A 13568-nucleotide genomic window follows, 5' to 3' on the forward strand; every position below is an offset into this window, starting at 1 on the left:
TATGAGAAATGGGAAACTCCTAAGTTATTGTATTTTTTTTACAAAAGGAGAAAGATTGCTAATTGTATTTATTCTGCTGTGGTCTAATTATAGAGCGAGGAGAATTGCACAATTAATTACAATTTGAGGAAGCTTTACCAGGTATCTACCCATAAAGTTTTACCCTTTGAGGCAGTAGGTAATGTAGGAGAGCACTACAAGAAATTCATGCCGAATCATCGCCTGTAACCAGTCTGTTACGCAATCAGCATATTACAGAGAATAAACTAAACTGTAACAAATTTGGAAAGTATAATTTTCGCATCACCAAACATCACGGGGTACCTCAGTTACCCGGCTGAGCCTGAGAGTATCTTCGAGCGTGAGCTATATTTAAAGCCTACAACATTTGCCGAAATCTACACATCTCACAAATAATTTACCAGAAAATCCTGCAATAGGTAGCATAGACAGTCTGCGCAATATGTTCCGTGGTTCTGTACAGTAGATTTATTTTATTGCGATAGCAATTATATGGACACTTCAACCGGATTTCTGCCGTCGTCGTCGCCGTCGCCTGTGAGGTTCCCTATAGATAAAATCTGACATGCGCGCGACTTTTGTTTTCTCTCACGATATGGCAACATAAAGTATCAATCTCTCAATTCCTATTCAACAGTATTTGTCATATTGTACCCGAACGTTATCAATAGCTTCAGAACTTACCTTTGTCAAGCTTTAATCTTGTTCTGTACTTTATAAGAAGAGCGATGACGACCAAGAGGAAAGCAAGAACGACGCCTGTTGTTACAAGTAATCCCAGAGGCGAACAGCAAGGCTTCTGTTGCTCGACACCTGCAAAAACATAATGTGCAGTATCAGCTTTCCAGTTATCTTTTTTTGACACACGTGCTCATCGTTTACATAATGAACAACCAAGTAGTGTCCACCAAAAAATAAACACCTATACCGATTCGCACCTTTATAGCTTCTTCTCTCTGAACTCTAGCTTCCTCCAGTTTCCTGATCTGTCCAGCTAGTGCACTAGCGGAAGCGGGTGTCGTAAAAGTAACGCAAGAAGCAATGCTCTTGGTTTCAGATTCCGTCAAAAGTAGCTCTTTCCCACAGTTGTACAAGCGGCTCCTAATCCTGTCCAATAGAAGAAGCTGCTCAGTTAAACAGCCTATTGCAAAGACTTCAGCGAGCGAACCATAAAGGGGAAGCTGGCATGGCGCACCGGTTATGCCAAGCTCTTAGGCATAGCGGTAGTTAGCTAGACTGCTTGTGAAACCTTGCTGTACCTGTCGTGATGTACTACATAACAGGGGACAAGCGAAACTGAGACGCTATTCGAGAACCAAGTATGAAATTGCAATATGTGCGCCTGATATCTGGTGAACCCGGACTCTCAGTTATTCTACGGGCTCTGAACGAATCTGACTTTTACCATGAAAAAAGAGTTGAGAAAAATTTATGTGCGATAGGACGTACGTGGTGTGGTTAATCCTAAGTGCGGGTCTTTTGAACACCCTAAGATTTATTATTTGTCTGTTATCAGTAAAGGCTCCAAGCCACAAGTAGGCTGCCAGAGATGACGCAGTGAGGGTGCTGCCGGTTATTTTTTGCCACCTGGACATCATTAACAGGCACTAAGAAACTAAATATATGCAGGAGGACGCTTTTCCGTTCCACTCCAACCGCGGAGGCCGATGTCACGGCCGAATATCGAACCTAAGACTACAGGTTTAGCAGTGCAATGCGACAGCCACTAAGCCATCGCTGTGGCTGACAATGCAAATTTCCAAGTCATGTGTTAGTATCTGACAGCCGCTCTTGCATGGAAATTCTTAAGAGCGTCTAAATGCTAATCAGGAATTGATTACGCACATACAGGTTCGTGCTTTTCATTAATAGTAAACGGGGACGGAGAACATGAAACATTGTAGCTCTCTCGGGTGTGTAAATATTAGAAAAGTACACAGCTTTACTGCAAAAGAAATCTAGAACATCGCCGCACGATATGACAAATAATATCAGAGATTCAGAGTTTAAAGGGACACTATAAGTAGGTATGTGAAGACCTTACTGCGTCAATTTTTATTTCCTCACGATAAAAGTTATTTCATGGTTGCGATTTTTTGACCCGACAATGCAGCGTACCATATATTATACACCATATTGTTACGGATACATCTTATGACTCCAAAGAATTGCATAATACCTTGTAAAAAGATTCCATCTATCAGAAAAGTTGACACGTTGCTGTCATAAATAAATGCAGTGTATTTTCACAGCAGCTGCTATAGTACACGCGCCTACGAAACATGATGACGTTATCCTTGATTGACTAAATGATGGCTTCAGTATCTGAGCCGCATCCCTCGAGACGCGCGTTGCATGCAACAATAACAAGCGTGCTGAGAGCCTTACCCGATCTCAGTCTCTCTTCCGAAGCAAGGAGCGTAGATGTCTTGAGCTGGACCAGCTTAAACTTGCCGTTTTGGTTGACGAGGTAGAAGGCGACCACGTACTCTGTTCCGGGTGATAAGCTGGACACAGCGAAGGAGGGCGCCTCGGAGGTGGCGTTAAACACGATCCGGTCTAGGAGGGCGTCCCGAATTTCCAGCTGAAAGGAGTTGAGCTGCCGGAAAGTGGACGCCTCTGCAGCCACCAGGTCGGGAGGAAGAGAACCGCCGTTGGCGCCAGCAGCCGTGGAACCGCGCCTTTGGCAATCCACTTGCATGCCAGCATCCGTCACGTTACTCACGATGCAGTTGTACATACTGCTCAGGGGACCTGCAAACGGTAGCGTCCGGCGGAAAATAGCATCAGCGAACTGCAGCGCGGGAGTGCGCTAATATTTGAGTCCACTGAAGAGGTTATAAACTTACACCGCACAAGGACCGTTCCCATTAAAACTATATGCTATGCAGAATATTGTCAGGTGAGCGTAATAGCAAGCAGTGATAAGATTACCACCATTTTATTTCGAACAGTATTTACAGCATAATAGAACCCCTTGATGCATCAATATTTTGATCGAGCACTACGGCTGCGGCAAAAGATCTACGATGAATCCAGAGCTCTCGAGAATTATTGGGGAAAGCTCTCTCAGTTACTCAGATAAATTACTGACCTTCAATTCTAACGACGACTTCCATTAAGTGAATTGTGGGGTGGTTTTAGAAGCACCCCGATTCACCACTAATTTATCTTGTGCAGTAATTCATCCAAGTCATAAAACAAGTCGCGAGATCTGAGAAAATCCGACGTGATGACCCAATTGCCCACCGCTATTGGAGTGCTTCATGATCGCAGTGCAGTAGAGTCCCAAGGTTTAAACATATGCACGGGGAGTGCCAGCAAACTTTAGCCAAGGTTTAAAAGATGCCGAAGCACTCTATAAGAGGCCGACCAAATGCATTTCGTTTGTTATTTTATAATTGTATGTAGCAAGTTCCGGTATTTCTTGTATTCTGCTTGATTTCATAATTAGTCAAAATCAGTTACTACACTTCGCAAGCATTATTTCCAGGGTAGAAGTTTCAATGAGAAATTGTAGAGCGTTCTAGGAAACATCTAATTCAACTTCTACCTTACCACTTCTTACTTAATACTATTTATTGCATGTTAACGAAAGCCCGCGAAATACGAAAAAAAAAAGAAAAGAACGTGACATACCCGCTTCCGGGTTGCGATTGCAGTGCTCTGAAACGTGCCGCGTTTACATAAATAGCGCATTTAGCCTGGTGTGCTACTTGTGTGCTTATCGCTGTAATGAAGTGCTGAGAGGGAAGCCAATCGCTGGCTTAAATCGTGCAGCCAATGTCTTCGTCACTGCCCTGTGACTTTTAAGCAGTAGCGCAGCAGCACACCAAGCTAAATGTGCCGTACGTTAATGCGCGCCAAGTTTTAAAGCACGGCAATCGCGGCATACAAGCGGGCATGTCACGTGATTTTTTACACCAAAGCTGTATATGCTTAGGCGAGACGGCCGTCCGTGCCCAGTCCGTCTGTGGTAGGAACCAGTGCGCATGCGTGAAAAAAAGAAAAACCGAGTTGGAAAGGAGTCAGGAGCAAGTAGAGAGGGAGTGTCCTTGCCTTTCACCTCGAAATATCACGTGTTGATGACGATATACACCCTCGCGCGTATTTCGATTTGCGCCCCCGTACAGCGCTCGACCGCTGGCGCCACGCTGCGCCGCTCGCGCGTACCGCGTTTCTAGGTGGTTGCTTTCGCCGAGGGCGCTCGAACGCAATCATATGGTTCGCATGCTTGCAAGCCTGGCAAGTATGGCTGTGTGGCTGTGTGGTTACGGCGCTCGCTTCGGGATTATACGTACGCGGGTTCGAATCCCGCCCTGGTTCGACTTTTTTTTATATCACGCTTTTTTTCTTTTGTTTTCCTGTCTGTTTGCCAGCGCGGTAGTTTGAACCCCGGCGCCACGGCGGAAGCCGTGGTGCCGGGCGCCGACGCGAAGTGGCCGTCGTTGGGGTGTTGCGGAGCGCAGCGTAGCAGCACCCCAAATAAAAAAATACTGCTCCAGTCAGGTAGACTGCTCCCTCCCTGATAGTGAGATTATATTTGGATCATCAAAACAGTGATGCGTTTATGAATACCACCGATCCCCTAACAGAGTCACCCCCAACCCAGCGTGTTCTCCGTCAACGCCTCCTCCGTTCCAACCGCGGCGGCTAGAAACATGGTACGCGCGAGCGGCGCAGCGCGGCGCCAGCGGTTGAGCGCTGTACGGAGGCTGAAATTGAAATACGCCACCCTCGCAGCGTCAGCGTGGAGTGCACACGCGCCAAGTGTGAGGGAGCAAGAGGAAAGGGAACGTCTGTTTTTTTTCGCTCCCGTTCTCCCTAGGAGCAGCTTGCGTACGAAGAACGGCGCCGCGAACAGCGCCGTGAGTCCGCCCGCCGCCGCCGTACCGCCAATGCCAAGCGTGTCCGTGTCTTCATTGCTCGGCATAAAGGGGCGCGTAAATTGACAAATAATTGTGGTGTTGAGAAACGCTTTAATATACCCGCGTGATTAAGCTTAAAAAAAAACCACCCTGGCCGCCCCTTTTTAGCTTCGCTGGTCAACCATCTTCACAGGGCGTAAGGGCCGAACAATTTGTTGTCATGTTTCGCGGGCTTTCTTTAGTTGGAAATTTATTGTGGTGTCGTATATACAAGTGTCAAAGCATAGTGTTTCCTACAATTACTAGAGGGAACTCTGGCGCGCGATCGTTCCGCCACCATGGGAATGATGGGTAGCTGCATAGATTCGTCTGATCTTCGTGCGGGGGGCTTCAGCCTTTCTTGTGCCTTCGTTTGTTGTGCTTAATCTGGGCCTAAATTGACACAAATTTTAAAGCAATTTATACTTTTTTTTGCATGAAATCTTGACCTGTCCTATGCCAAGTTTTCTTCTCACTAATTTCCATGCTGCGTCCATATTTTACGGCTTCCTCAGTCTTTCCCACGTTAAAATGTCGAATATCTCTTACTATCTTTTGTAGACCAGTTTTGACAGTTCCGCGAATTCTATTTGATCTCTTGAGTTTCACACTTTCATGCTTTTTCGTTTCTTCATTAGGTCATTTGTTACTTGGAAGGGCTTCCCTACTGTTTACCTTGGGGCATTACCTCCCACTTGAATTGCTGCTTCTGAGATCAGCCTAGTTACTGTTTCATTTATTACCTCTATGTTATCTTCATCTTTCTGTTCTAAAGCTGAATATTTGTTGGCGAGCACCAGCCTGAATTGGTCTGCTTTTACCATTACTGCGTTTAGGTTGGCCTGTTTCTTTTCGAATAATTTTACTCTTTCTCTCTTCAAATTGAGAGAAATCCTAGACCTCACTAACCTATGGTCACTGTACTTTACCCTACCTAACACTTCTACATCCTGCACTATGCTGTGATCGGCAGAGAGCGTGAAATATATTTCATTTATTGTTTCTCCATTAGGGTTTTTCCAGGTCCACTTCCTGTTGCTACGCTTCCAGAAGAATGTATTCACTATTCGGAGCCTATTTCTTTCCGTGAATTTTACCAACATCTCTCCTCTTAATTGTGTTCCTTGAATCGATGCCGTAGTTGCCAATTGCTTGTCCGCCAGCCTGCTTTCCCCCCACTTGTGCATTCAAGTCTGCCATGACTACAGTATACTGAGTTTTCACCTTTCCAATCGATAATTCAACATCTTCATACAACTGATCTGTTTATTCATCATCATGACAAGAAGTTGGGGCATAGGCTTGTACTACCTTCATTCTATACCTCCTACTCAGCTTTATTACGACTGCTACCCTCTCATTAATGCTGTTGAATACATCAATGTTGCCCCCTATGTCCTTATGGATTAGAAATCCTGCCATGTATTCTCTCTTATCTGGAAGACCTTTGTACCAGAGGACGTGGTCATTAGTCAGCACTGTATAAGCCTCACCAGTTCTTCCAAACTCTCTAAGACCAATAATATCCCAGGCAATGCCTGCTAATTCCTCAAACAGCCCTGCTTAACTAGCTTCACTCGAGAGAGCTCACGTGTTTAACGTCGCCAGGTTCAGTTTCCAGTGGTGGCTTGTCCGGATCCAGAGATTCTTAGCACGCTCTGCCGCGTCGCAGGTCTGACCACCGCCTTGGTCAAGTACACCGCAGCCGCTGGAGACTCAGGGCCATCAGTTAATTGCAGGGGCCATGAGGGAAGTAGCGTCCGAATACCGCTCCAAGGAGGCGAATTCCCGTTCTGGTGAGGGAGTGCCTTTGTTGAAGTTTAGTGGGTCTTCCTAATTTGGTTGCACCTGGACAAGTATAGCCCCTCTGGCTCTCGGCATTTTTTTTTCTAGTGGCAAGAGCTTCGAGTGACACTCTTGTTTCTTGCGCAGCACTTCCCGTTCACCTCCTTGTACGACCGGCGATGGAATTCGAAAAAATTAAAAAAATATAGTTCAGTAGAAAATTCATGGGTTTAATTAGAAATATATTAGAGCATAATTTTAGTTACAAGTTCGCATTAGATTAAGTATAGATACCAGTAGTCATACAGCCACTGCGTAATTAAGGAGTACAGGAGGCATACGTGAATATCTTAGGAAATATACACAAAGTTTCCACAGCTACATTGGTTCTCCACAAGAAAAGTATAAAGTTACCTATAAAGAAAGGGGACAGGCAAGGAGACACAATCTCTCCAATGCTATTCACTTCATGTGTAGAATAATTATTCAATCTCTTATACTGAGAAGCTTAAGAAGTGAGGATCAACGGCGAATATCTCAGCAACCTTCGGTTTCCAGATGACATTGTCCTGTTCAGCAACAATGGGGACAAATTACAACAAATGATTGAGGACTTTAACCGAGAAAGTGTAAGAGTGGGGCTGAAGATTAATATGCAGAAGACAAAGATAATGTGCAATGGCTTGGCAAGGGAACAAGAATTCGGGATCGCCAGTCAGCCTCTACAGTCTGTAAAGGAGTGAGCTTATCTAGCTGAATTACTCACAGGTGACCCTGATTATGAGAAGGAAATTTACAGAAGAATAAAATTCGGTTGCAGTGCATACGGCAGGCATTGCCAAATCCTGACCGGGAGCTTACCGCTGTCGTTGAAAAGAAAAGTGTACAACCATTGCATTCTACCGGCGCTAACATATGGGGCATGAACTTGGAGGTTAACAAAGAAGTTCGAGAACAAGTCAAGGACCGCGCAAAGAACAGGCCTGCGGGGCACACGCAGCACAGTCACAGCGTAAGCTGGCTGAGCTGCGTAAGAGTAGCTCCAATTTCGGCACCACGCACAACGGGGTCTTCGCGGCAAAGTCTCTTTGCCTCGATTTTGACGAGAACGATCTGAACTGTCCGCCCGGCGTCAACGGCGAGCTGCGGCTTGTAATTATCTCTGCACTGCAGTCTGCTGAGCCCGATGATGCCTGGTTGTAGCCGCGCACGTAGCTCTACGATTCGCTTCTTCAGCAGCGGTTCGTACCTTGCGAGGAGACGCCATAACGTGTACCGAAGAGGTACCCAGAATACGTGGCGCACATCTAACATCGGGATCGCGCCGATTGCCCGCCTCATCTGAATCGCATCTCGCCATCTGCGCCTGCGCGCGCGGTGTTTGCAGGCGCCTTAACTAGATGGCGTCACCATACTGGAGGAGGCTCGGGTCGTTTGCGCCTGCACGCCTGCCTATAGGGCGTGTTTAAGGGCATTTTTCTGCAGCCTGATAGCAAGCACTTGCGTGGCTCAGTGGTAAAGTATCCGACTCCCGCGCAGCGGGCCTGGGTTCGATCCCAGCAGAGACAGGGTACTTCTTTTCGGATTTCCGGCGATAGAGGTTACGTGGCGGCGGCGGCGGCCGACAACATCGCGAACCGAAATGGCTGTTGGAATGAACCCATAACCGCTTACGCTGTAAATTGAATAGGCATAAAGTTAAGAAACAGGAAGAGAGCGGTGTGGATCAGAGAGCAAACGAGGACAACCGATATTCTAGTTGACATTTAGAGAAGAAATGGAGCTAGGCACCCTATTTAATGTGTAGGGTAGATAACCGGTGGATAATTACAGAATGGGTGCCTAGGGTATTTTTTGCGCAGTCGAGGATGGCAGAAAACCAGGTGAGGTGATGGAATTAGGAAATTTGCAGGCGCAAGTTGGAATCAGCTAGCCCATGACAGGGGTAATTGGAGATAGCAGGGAGAGGTCTTCATCCTGCAGTTGACATATTGATAGGTTGATGATGATGACTACTTTTCCCATTTTCAGTTGCTCAAGAAAGTTTCCATTCTTGATCATCGGGTTAATGACATTCGCCAAACGAACAAAAATGTCCGAGGCAATAAGTTTTACTCTTGAGGGACGAATGTTGTCTAAGCCAGCAGCAGTACAGTTTAGTCCTTGTATAACTTGAAAAACTTCGTGTGGAGATATGGGTAGCAGATAAAAATAGTGCAGACACCGTGTGAGAGTAGACCCCAGAGCGGATGCAAATACCTTAGTTTTTGAAACATGCGAAATAAAGGCGTTTGCCATGTCAGAGGTATTTGTGAGTGCACATGTGGCGTCAGTAACTTTTGTGATCGCCGGCTCTGAAGCGTGCTGAGGTGATATAAACATTACTTTGCCAGCTGCAAGTTCTTGTGGCTGTCATTTCAATATTTACAATATGGTTCTGATAACACCTACGCGTTATGTCTCTCAGTAAAATAGACAGTGTCACGAAATTGACAAGTTAAACGGCTGCAATTCTGGTTTCTTACGCTAGTTCTTTTTCTGGATGCTGCGCAGGAGGCCATTGGCAATCCACGGATGTCTAAGAATACCATTTATGAACTGTGATGGACTGGAACATTTTTTGATTGAATCAGGGACTATATCGTATAGCCTACGGAACGGTGAAATAGCGTAATTATCATTTAACACTTCGGCCGCATCAGCGTGAAAGATGAGGCTGCGGAATTTATCCTGCATGAATTCTTGTTTATCTGCAGTCCTAGGCCAATAATACAAACAGTTTTCCAGCAGCAGAAACACGAGATAGTGGTCAGTGAATTGAACGACAATGAAAGTCCGGCAGTTTAGGTTTGTTACATTCGTTAAAATGTGGTCAATGATCGTATTAGTGCCTAAACGAACACTGCGGGTGGCAGTACTAAGTAAACATTCTTGCTGGTTTCCTTGAAAACATTTGACTTAATCAGAACACGAGCTGTCAGTAATATCTATAATGTTTATAATGATGTCACCCACGATTATTATGTTCTTGATTTCATTGTTAGTTCGACTGAGTAGTTCATCGAATTCAATGCAGAATTCAGGGTAGGCTGAAGATGGGGAAGGGCAGTTACATTTGGGCAATGTTTTTTTTTTTTTTTTACCGAAAAGACAAGAGCCATTGACTTCGAGCCAAAGGAATTCGTAGTTATCAATAGAAAAGGCTAAATCATGTCGACGAGTGAACGACAGAGCGTTGTCTACAAATATGGCACTGGACTATAAAACGCAGAAAAAAATGGTTAAGTAGCAATAAAATGTTAGCAGCTGGTGAGTTATGTTTCTAATAAAGCTCTAAAACTATCTTATTGGAAATTATGCCCTAAAGTTAATACTTGCGCAGTTGGTTTATTAATCTTCATTATTCATGCATTTAAGCAGAATGTGCCTAGCTGAATACAGTAGCCAGCAACATGCATTTAGTCGCGTCCACCTAGAGTGCTTCGATATATTTCTAAACATTTGCTAATGTTAGCTCGTACACCCTGGACATATATTTAATTCATGTAAATGACTTCCGCGAATTCTATCAGTGTTAATGTTTAAATTGGAAATAAATAAATAAATAATTCCGAAGTTTTACGTGCCAAAACTACCCTATGTTTATGAGGCACGCCATAGTGGAGGACTCTGGATTAATTTTCAGCACCTGGGGTTGTTTAAGGTGTATACCCAATGGACGGCAATCTGCCGTTTATGCCTTTCGCCCCAATAAAAAGCGGTCGCCGCGGCCGCGATTTGTTCCCGCGCCCTCAGACTTAGCAGTACAACGTCGAAGCCATTGCACCACCATGGCTGTTAAGTAAATAAGTTAGTAATGGAAAAATATGTGCACTTTATGCTCCCTATGAAACACGAAAGCCGTTTTTCAAGGTTTACCAAAGACAATAGAACATGAGAGTCTTGTAACAAATGATGATGACAAGGTAGGGAAAGCCGTGCAATGTCAACATCCCGTGGTCAAACTGTTTATCGGGCACCAGCACGTGCGCAATTTGTTTCTCGGAAGCCACATGCAAGAGTGTCCATTTTTAACGCAGATTGCGGTGGCCTACCACGCGTTCAAATTAGCAGCGTGAATAATATACTAGAGCGTTGCCTAAGATAAAGGTTCTGTACCAAGGCCTCTAAGCGATGGCGTGGTCTACAGATTCGACAACTGCTTTTAATTGCTGCAGTTCTCTCCGGCGACGATAGTAAGCACGGCAGTGCAGTGACTTACGAAATTGACGTCTGAAACTCGGCGCCCTTAAACATACTCAGTGCGGAGATGAAATCCTTCTGCGTGTTTCTAAAATGCGCATAGTATATTTCATAATAAGCCTAGTCAAGACCTGTTTGCAATACATACCGCCTCCACGAGGAGAATCGCGACCTCGCGAACCGTCAAAAATTCGCGAATTTCCCCTGCATTTTCAAGCGAAGCGAGTGTCGTTATCTTCCAGAGTTTTACATATCAGCAGAGTATCCAGACTGCTTGCATATGCTGCGAATGACTTGGGAGAACCAGCCAGCTGGGCTCAAATATTTTTTTAAAGAGGATTGAGTCAGATTACAATCACACATTGATGACAGCACTTTTTCACAATGCATCCTTTTAAAAATAGGTCATATGAAGTCTGACAAATATTGAGTGTCTTTTCTCGCCGCCTTCAATGTTCTTGCCAATGGAAGAATTACTTGAGGCCGCAAGCAAGCATTTCTCATTTTCAATTATAGCAACTTGTTAATAATCCACAACATCAGATCTAAATCGCATACTCAGCCGCTCCTTCAGAAAACTTCTCATACGCAGTGATCGCGCCCTTTTCTTTTATGTCTCTACACTGCATGTGCGCCCACTTTTTCCAAGCCTTTCTTTCTTTCGTAAGAAGTGTCTGCCATTTGTCTGCTGCCTTCGCTAATATATATTCGTTATTGTTAATAGCCGGCGCCTGTTCTGATTTATGAACCACTCCAGCGTATCAATTAGTTTGTGAATACGTCAGTAAGCTTAGAAAAGCTCGTCTGAGCCATCCGTAGGGGCGTGCAATCTACCACCACGTTTCCATAACTTTTAAGTGCGTTCTATAGGTTTGAGCAATAAGTGCTTTGCGGGCGCCTGCAAATTATACATTTATTTATTTTTTATTTTTGTTTCACATACTTTCAAGGCCCGAAGGCGTTACAGAAAGGACTGGTGTCAAAAACAAAAAACAATGCAGTAAGAATACAAACAAAAAATAATAACAAATGACATTCTGAACAGCGGTCTTGAAGTTGGTAGGGTCGGTGATGAGTGCGACTGATGCGGAAAGGCGATTCCAGTCCGTGCTTGTCCTAGGGATGAATGAGTCACTGTACCGGTTTGTGTGGCACAAAGGCACCCCGACTTTGAGGCTGTGGTCAGTGCGGGACGAAATATAAGACGGAGGGGCAAGAAGGGTTTCTTTGAAAAGGGGGTTCAAATGAAAAACTTTGTGAAAAAGGGAAAGACGGGAACATGTGCGGCGTGGCGAAGATCAGGTAATTTAAGAGTTCGTTTCAGTGAGGAGATACTTGCATAGCGAGAATAATTAGACAAGATAAAGCGTGCACTGCGGTTTTGAATGCTCTCTAGAGTGGAAACTAATGAAGACTGAGTGGGATCCCAAATTGCTGAAGCATACTCCAATTTGGAGCGAACTAAAGTTTTGTATAAAGTTAGTTTCAAGGAAGAAGGGGCAGAGCTAAAATTATGGCGCATACATGCATGCTTTTGAAGACAGAATTATCACTGGCCGGCATTAAGGTCGCGTAGCTTTACAAGTAACTTTGCATTACATTACGCAAGCTCAAGTGTGCGTACAGTCTGGTGTCAAAGCCATGTATTATTTTACTTATATTTTTCAATTCACCTTCACGTGTACAGGCTAAAGGCTCTCACACAACGGATGGCTTTCGGCACTGCACTGGTATACCCTGTGTTTACTTGTTAGTTATTGATTATCGGACGCATATTATTTTTGCGTGTTCTAATACAGAACAAAATTTTTGCTTTCATATGCGCTAAGAGACGCCATTACCCCAAAATGTATGTGTTAAGAACCAGGTCAGTGAACAAAATAAAAACAGTTTCAGCTATAGTACGCAGGGCATGTTTGCAGAAAATAGCGTTTTAAAGCTCACCTGCACGGACTATCTGAAAATAGCAGGGTGTCTTCATAGCTCCGATGGAGTTGTTGGCGAGACACTGGAAAGTCCCGTAATCAGTATCCTTCCGCGCAGTGTAGTACAGCACGCTCCGTCCACCTGAACTCGTAAATGACGACAGCTCGTGTTTGGTAGCCGAGTTGTTGAACGTCCACCGGAAGTTCACATCGTTAGGCTCAGCCGACACATCGCAGATTATGTGAACTTCTTCGTGCCGTGAAGCCGCATAGACCGTCGTCTGCGACTGGTTACAGGCAGGAGTGTCTGCAGTGCAAAAGATGGGCAAGGCATTCGGAAATGTCTCACTTGAATTAGGAGCGAGCAAAACCAAACATGCAAACAAACAAACAAAAAAACAAACTCAGAATTCACAGCGTTATTCACAACAGGAGCTATTGATTTAACTACGGGGCCAGGAGTATATCAGGATAGGTGAAGCGTGCCCGAAGTGTATCACCGCAAAGCTTTCTTCGCGGCTCTTGATTACACCACTTGATGGTGCCGTGGCCTTACACATTTAGCAGGGTGACATTTAGTAAAACTGCACTCTTGCGTATTTTTGTACAACTGTAAACCCCCAGTGATTGTATAAAGACCCCTCTGTAACTGTACAAGCTACTATAACCATATTCTTGTGTACCGTTT

The 13568-nt window shown here is 44.8% G+C and overlaps 1 protein-coding gene across 1 annotated transcript in view; it reads right to left on the bottom strand.

Moving 5' to 3' along the window:
• The window catches only part of LOC119431674 (neuronal cell adhesion molecule-like), a 137004-nt gene that overhangs the window by 5301 nt on the left and 118135 nt on the right, over window positions 1-13568 (bottom strand). Inside the window, exons 4-6 of the mRNA XM_049671745.1 lie at window positions 12900-13187; window positions 2410-2775; window positions 706-834 (exon numbers count right to left, since the gene is read on the bottom strand). Of these exons, the coding sequence (XP_049527702.1) occupies window positions 706-834; window positions 2410-2775; window positions 12900-13187 (783 nt within the window). The remainder of the gene's footprint in view (window positions 1-705; window positions 835-2409; window positions 2776-12899; window positions 13188-13568) is intronic.

Source organism: Dermacentor silvarum, chromosome 1 (assembly GCF_013339745.2).
Source record: "Dermacentor silvarum isolate Dsil-2018 chromosome 1, BIME_Dsil_1.4, whole genome shotgun sequence".
Lineage (NCBI taxonomy): Eukaryota > Metazoa > Arthropoda > Arachnida > Ixodida > Ixodidae > Dermacentor > Dermacentor silvarum.